The sequence below is a fragment of the Manacus vitellinus genome, unplaced genomic scaffold (genome assembly GCF_001715985.3).
Source record: "Manacus vitellinus isolate BGI_N305 unplaced genomic scaffold, ASM171598v3 scaffold_46_pilon, whole genome shotgun sequence".
NCBI lineage: Eukaryota > Metazoa > Chordata > Aves > Passeriformes > Pipridae > Manacus > Manacus vitellinus.
The window spans coordinates 406,954-414,141 of NW_021940578.1; the positions used below are offsets into that span (position 1 = coordinate 406,954).

The 7,188-nt window shown below is 54.3% G+C and overlaps 1 protein-coding gene across 1 annotated transcript; it reads left to right on the top strand.

The window, feature by feature from the left end:
* Positions 1-48: 48 nt before the first annotated feature.
* Positions 49-4,126, top strand: NOL9 (nucleolar protein 9; the record flags this gene model as incomplete). The annotated part of the gene is made up of 9 exons (XM_018079376.1): positions 49-187; positions 409-505; positions 665-762; positions 1,525-1,686; positions 1,855-2,140; positions 2,224-2,335; positions 2,735-2,912; positions 3,349-3,482; positions 3,805-4,126. Coding segments are annotated over 9 exons (1,335 nt in total), but the record flags the coding sequence as incomplete, so codon positions are not given.
* Between the last annotated feature and the right edge of the window lie 3,062 nt (positions 4,127-7,188).

Consider the following 7,188-nt stretch of genomic DNA (forward strand, 5'->3'; position numbering starts at 1 on the left):
GCGCTGTGGCCTCGCGCACCCGCGCTGAGCGCTCGCCCTCTCGCCTAGAAAAAGGAGGAATCCAACTTCACGCCGGAGGACGCGGTCCTGGCGTCCGTGGGCATCGTGAAGTGCAGCCCCGACCGCGGGCTGCTGGTGTCGGAGAGCATGTACCTGGCACTGGAAGAACTTATCCAGGCCTGCTGTGGTGAGTGCAGGCACTCGGCCAGGTTGGGGCCTTGGTAGCCTGAAGAAAAGGAAGTTCGTGAGGCTTTTCATGAGTTAAAATTAGAGAGTGTGCCCTGCCTGGCACACTGATCTAGGGTTGTGTTTTTCTCTAAAGAGTGGGACGCTCGAGCTCAGCATCACCTGGGCTGGGTCAGAGTGATGCCGGCATTTGTCTGGTTCACACCGTGCTTGTCTTTCCAGCGGAAGATGAAGGTATCCCTGTGGTGCTGGTATGTGGCCCAAAAAACACTGGAAAATCGACATTCAACAGATACCTAATTAACCTGTTACTGAATCGGTGAGTCTTTCCATGTTCTGCAAGCTTTTAAGTGCTGCATGGGATTTAAGAGAAGGAAAAATGTGTCTGACAGGACTCTCAGAAGAGCCGTCAGGCCTGGAGGGTGGATAGCTTTTAAACACAAAGTGGTAGACGTATACATGGGTTCTCTCCCTGCAGCCTTCCTGCAGTCGAGTACATGGAGTGTGACATAGGCCAGCCAGAATTCACACCGCCCGGGTGCGTGTCCCTGAGCAGCGTCACAGAGCCCGTGCTGGGTACGTGTTCCGCTGCTCCTGCGGTTATCAGAGACCTGTTCCGTTTCTGAAACAAGCAGGGTGTTCTGGGCAGAGGCTGCTTGAGGGGAAGCTGCTGCCACAGATGTCAGAGGTTCCTAGAGAGAATAAACCAACAGCTGTTCGAGTCTTGTTGTAGGGACATCTAAGCTCCCTAAGTAACATGGAGCCATTCTCCTGCTCCTTTTGTCTCTTTTTAAAAGAGATGATGTTGTTTACAGGTGGTAGAGCAGGCTGAGGCATGTCAAAGGGGAAGTTCAGCCTTTCGGGTTTGAAAAGTCTCTTTAGGAAAATCCGTATTCACACGTGAAACTCACTGAGAAGTTCAAAGTGGATCCACACAGGTTCAGGGTTGTTGTGACGAGCGTGAAGAAACCAGTGCCCAGAAAACTGCTGGTGTTTGTGGTCTTCTGGATTCGGGTCACTGTCTAAAAGGACATGGCCAGACTGGTTTGCTGTTTAGGCAGTTTGTCATAGACTGTCGTTTAAAGATTTGTAAGTGTGTAACCAGTGATTTCAAGCAAGGAAACAAACCCCAAACTAACCCGAAACAAACAGAACTCCAGCACAGTCTTGCAAATGACAGACCAGTTTCTCCCTAAGTGCAGGCTGTGCAAGAAAGGTGTTGGCAGGTGGGGAGAGGACAGGTTATTTTGGGAGGGGTGGCATGTGGGTACTACAGAAATGGGAGTGTTTTGGTTTGACTCAAGGAAGGTACTAGAGGCTCGGTTCTGTCTTTGCCAGGTCCCCCCTTCACTCACCAGCAGACGCCCCGTAAGATGGTGTATTATGGCCAGACCAGCTGTGAGCAAGACACGGAGAGGTACCTTGATGTCATGAAGTACGTGTTCAGCTGCTACAAGAAGGAAGTGCCTCTAATTATCAACACCATGGGCTGGGTGAAAGGTAAATGGGATCAATCCTTCTCTCAAAGAGGGGTGGGACAGAGGTAGTGAGGGTGGTGGTGCAGCACCACGCAGAACCAGAACCTGCAGCGTGCCTGCCCTGAGCTAGCGCTGCTGTGTGACCTGTTGAAGTAGCAGCAACGATTGTGTGTTCTCTGTGCTCTTGAAGGCGAGGGGCTGCTGCTGCTCATCGATATCATCCGACTGCTGTCGCCCAGCCACGTTGTTCAGATGGACGTGTGCGACTGGAAGGCAATGGCCCCGCTCACCCCCGAGCACGTCCACCTCCAGGCCGGGCTGCACACCAAGGGCAAGCAGCAGCCTAAGTGCAAGCAGCTGGATGTGGGTGCTGCAGAGAGCTGGAAGTGCTCCGAAGGGGAGGATGCGTCAGTTCCACAGTACAAGTTGCTCTATGTCCATCCAGAATTCCCTCGGGCAGGAGTGGCAGGTGAAGCGTAAGTAGAACATTAAGTGCTGTGTGGAATTTGTGGGCTGAACAAAACCACACGTTGTCTTTGACTTAGAACTGTTCTTACAGGCGAGTGCACAGCGGCATCCTGCGTGATATGTCCATCCTGGGATACCTGGGGCACCTGCAGTACCCGGACATCGGGGCGGTGCTCCCGCTGCACAGCCTGGTGCCGTATCAGGTAAAGGAGCCTTATGGGAAGGCTTGGGTATGGTGCAGAAAGCCTGGTTCACAGCGGGGGGCAGTTCTGCTCCTACTGCAGATGTTTCTCAGAAGAGGAATAAACACTGTAATCTGCAAACAGATAAGAACTGTATTCAGGGTGTCTAGAAGTGAAGCTTCTGTTGAGATGCTGGTGTGGCACGTGTGTGCAGGTGGCATGTGTGTTCTCTATGTGCTGTGCGTGCAGATGGCACATGTGTTATGTGTGTTCTGTCTGTGCAGAAGCTGCTGTGTGTGCCCTGCCCGTGGGTGTGGGATGGGAGCATGCAGGGTCTGTGTACTCAGGGTCTTACCTCTGAATTTGAACTCAGATGATGTGGAACCGATGGCATTTTTCTTCCTCTTTTCACCCCCCCAGGTACCTTTCAGTGCTGTCGCGCTCAGGGTTATTCACACAGATGTTGCTCCCACCAACATCATGTATGCAGTGAACGCCAGCTGGGTTGGGCTCTGCTGCATTCCGGATGAAGTCAGGTGCCAGACCGACGGGCCGGTCCTGCTGACACAGACACCAGTCTGTGACTGCCTGGGCTTTGGTGAGCACACTGGAGCTGTGCTCTCACCTGCTGTGTTTAGGCAGACGGGTTGCAGAGTGGCAGAATTGCCTATTCTCCCAAAAACAGCTGCAGAAGTGGGATGAGATACAGGAGTAGTGGTGTGTTGTCTGCTGTCGGAAGCTGTGCTGTAAGTCTTTTGGCTTTGGTTAATGTGTGGTAACAGCTGTGAGGAATGTCACTGCACGGCACTGCTCAGAGCTTCTCAGAACTCCCCAGTTGACTCTCTGGGTTCACGTTTGCAGAAGCAGAATTCTGGGTGGCTTATGTAAAATTCCTGTAGTTGCTTAAGTTTCCTTCTACGACTTGATTTAATGTTCCAGTTCAGATTTGGAGTTTGGTTCTCGAGTGTCTGTGGGGATGTGCCGACGAGCAGGGATACCTGATGACCGAGCTTTGCATATGTTCTTTTGTTCAGGAATTGTTCGAGGAGTTGATATGGAGAAGAAGCTTTACCATATCCTGACACCGGTGCCTCCAGAGAACCTGAGACTAGTGAATTGTCTCCTCCTTGGGAACATTGCTATCCCTAACTGCGTGCTTGTGGGCCAGGTAGGAGCCCGTGGGAGGGGTGGGAGCTGGCTGAGCTTTGGCTGGCTGGCAAGTTTTCCAGTTTCTTATTCCTGGGGCGGATGCGTGCTGGGAGATGCCTGGGCATCAGCAGATGGTTATCACTTTAGGAGATTGTCCTTAAGCACAGAAACCTCAAGAGAACAGAATGTTCCACTCATGTTTTAGATGCCAGAGCGGGGTTTGGTGATCACTGAGTCTTTAACACCATCAGTTCTGCCAGCCTGGGGAGGGAAGTGCTTCCCCCTCTGATGAAGCTACAGGCTCCTAAAGTTGTTTCTGGTTTTATTTTTCTGTTTTTCAGCAAGGAATTGAGGGAGAGATCCCATATGTCACGTCCGATTACAACTACAGCATCCTGGGCGCTGGGAAGCTGAGGAAAAAGAAGCATTTCAAGAGGAAGGATTTCACCTTCGAGTGTGATTACACCTGAATCCTCAGAGCCCTTGGGCCAAGTGTTGTTTGTGTGGACTGGGTAGAGAGCCCGGTGTGGTCACAGGAGCCCTGGGTGCTGCAGAGGCCCTGGGCAGATGGCCGGGTAGATGCCACAGCAGGTCTGGCTTTAATAATGTTTTGTATGTTCGGTTTGTATTTCAGCGTTTTGTAATAAATATCTACGGAAAGCAGGGGGTTGGTTTGGATTTTGTCCCTGGCCGTGGCTGACACAGATGGAGGCAGCTGCTGTCACACCCAACTCTGCCTTGAGTCAGGAGTTGTTCTCGTCGCCTGTCCAGCCCTCAGGGAACTCTGGGTGTCAGTGATTCCCAGGGGCCTGAGCAGAACTTCCCGGTCCTGTAGTTTGGTGAAGGGCTCACCCTGGGGTTCTGGCCCTGTGCCTGGCCCACAGCTCTTGTTGTCCTGCTGGTCAAGGAGGGACGAAGAAAGGAGCACATTGTGGAATCTCTGTCCCCCGGGGTGGTGAAGATGGAGCCGTTCAGCTGTGCACCATCACAGCCCACCCTGGCTCTGTGCTGGGGCGCTGCTTCCTCCCACCCTGCACTGGCCTGGCCCCGTATCCCAGTGCTGCAGTGTGAGCTCAGTGCCCTGAGTGTGGTCTGGGAACAGCTCAGGCTGACTCCAATGTGTCCCCAACTCTAACAGACTGTTCTCCAGATCAAGGTTGAAACAGGATGGGATTGGGAAGTATCACATGGAGCACCAGGGCATGTGGACTTGCCTGACCCCACCTGCTCTACCCCACTGGGACATAAGAGAAACATTATTTTTTCTTCCCAACCCTTTGTCAATCAGCAGTTTGCTCCTGAGGGAAGCTGGAGGGTGGCAGGAGACACAAAGAGGTAAGCATCTCGGGTCAAGTTGAAGACATGTTTGGGAAAACAGTTTCTGAATGGGTAATACCAGCATATCATGCATTTATTGGATCCACGTCTGCAAAAGTAACCTGGCTTCTAACTGGCTCCTGCGAGTGAGGTGAGGTTCTGCCCCAGCCTAGACCAGGGAACAATCTGGCCCTGGTGTGTGCAGCCCCCCGAGCCCAGTGCCTGTTCAGAGCCCACGGACCAGGTCTCCTGCAGAGGAAGGAGGGATGTGGTGCGTCACTTGGGACTGGAGCTTTTTGGCTGGTGGCTGCTGTGGATGTGAGTAATCTGCAAAATTGCTTTTATCTGGTTTGTGAAGAGATTTCCTAGAACACCAGAAACAAACAGCTGTAAACAAACTGGGATGAATGGCAGGGAGGGGACTGAGCTGGAGAGGAGCTGGGAGGGGCTGTGCAGTGTTGCTGCCTTGTAAAGAGTTAAACTTAATCCAGGCCTAATTATCCCCATCTGGTTGGGTCTGGCAGCAAAGGAAGGACTTGGCTGGCATTGTGGCCTGAACAGTGGCTAAAATAAATAAAGGGGGCTGTGGTGCAGCCAGGGAGAACATCCCAGGCAGGGTGAGAGGGGAGTTCAAGTCACAGGGAAGTGGGTGGAAAAAGCTTCAGGAAAGGTGAGATAGGCAAAGGGCATGTGAGAAATGCCCAGTGCTGAACCCCCCACACAGCTGAGCATCACCCTTAGTGCTGTCTCCAGCCTCCAGCATCCACCTCACCTGGCTGCAGGCGATGGACCCCACACTGGCTACATTCCCTGGAGCTGGGGGATAAGTCCCGAGCTGCAAGTGTCTGTTTTGGGGCATTTCCAGGGCGTTCAGATTGCCTGTGCCTGCCAGGGCCCAGAGGTGGATGCGGCAGCTTTGGGAAAGGGGGCACCTCACCGGCTTCTGGTGCTCCCTAAGAGGGAGAGAGACAATGCTGGTCAGGGACAATGGACAGGTCAGCATAATCCTCAGCAAAGCATCCCACCAGCTAGTTGGGGACACTCGGTTCTGTGATCAGTGGGAAATCGGTGACAGCACTTCAAATATCAAGGATACACTAAATAAAGTAGGATTAATTTTGCAATAAATTGGCATTTGTTACATTTGCAGTAGCAATTTCTGTTGAAATTTCTGGCAAGGGGTGACCAGAAGCAGCAAAACTCTGGGGAGCACATGGTGCCTCCGGGAGGAGTTTCTGTGATGAGTAGGGGGGCTGGGATTTGGTCATCCTGCATGGTGCTGTGGTTTTTCCCTGTTTTAGGAAGTTTTACGTGGGGTAGGACAAAGGTGCCAACCTTTGCTGCCTTTGAGGGTTTTAAGCCCTAGCTGGTGCTTTCTTGTTTGCTTGGATTTAGCAGGAGGAAAATACCCCTGAAGACCCCTGGCTTTCTCTGGACAGGCTGGGGGCCCCTGCGAGCCCATGGGTACAGGGATGCAACCGGGGCTCAGGGCAGTACATTCCTGCCCCCTCAAAAGCCGTCTGGATGGCAGAGCCGCCGAATAGCCCCCCTCTTCATGCTGATTCTTTCCATCACAAGCACGTCTTGTCTCCGTGGCCGAATGTCTTCCATAGACAGCGGAAAGTGAAATTTGTGCAATGTCTGTAGGAGGCTGAAGAAAGGCCCTTTGTGCGCCCCCCGCGCGGGCGCTGGGCAGCCTCCAGCAGCACCCTCGGCCGCCCTGCGGCTCCCGCCGCTGGCATCAATGCACCGCTTGTCCGGAGACCGGGACCCACTCTTAAAGCCAGAGCCAGTCTTCCCCGGTTAGTCCCACTGGCGGCCCCATTGGGGCGGGCACGGCTCTGGGGGGCCCTCCGGCCGTGACCCCAGGATGTTTCTATACTGGAAGAAGAGGGGTGCCTACGAGCTGGAGGCTTTGCCGGCCGGGCTGGCGGGGCTGGAGTACGAGGCAGTGGAGCGGTTTTCCTGGAGCTCCGGCCTGGACATCAGCGAGGAGCTCGGGGGTAGGTGGCTGGGGGAGATTCGAGCAGCCAGGGCTGTGGGCTGCTGTGGTTGGCCAAAGTCTCCAGCTGTGGCAAAGAGGGTGAGGGGCTGGGAGAAGCTCTCGCTGGAGCAGGGGTGCCACAGGGATGCCGTGGGAATGCTGCAGGTGCAGCTGGGGAGCACTCAGCAAACTGCCCCATGCCACCGGCAGCGCTCCCCCCGGCCCAGGCAGAGTTTGAAGCAGCCGGCTGCCGCCGTGCGCTCGGCTGCGAGGATGATCCGGTTTCAGACTTGTTTTCCGTCGCCGGGAGCGCCGGGCGTGATAGCACAGCCGGCAGCAGCGGAGGAGGTGACCAGGGGGAGGGGGGACAGGAGCTGATGGGGACAGGATCCCTCCTCCGGCCCCCGAGGTGGCTGGTGGGGAC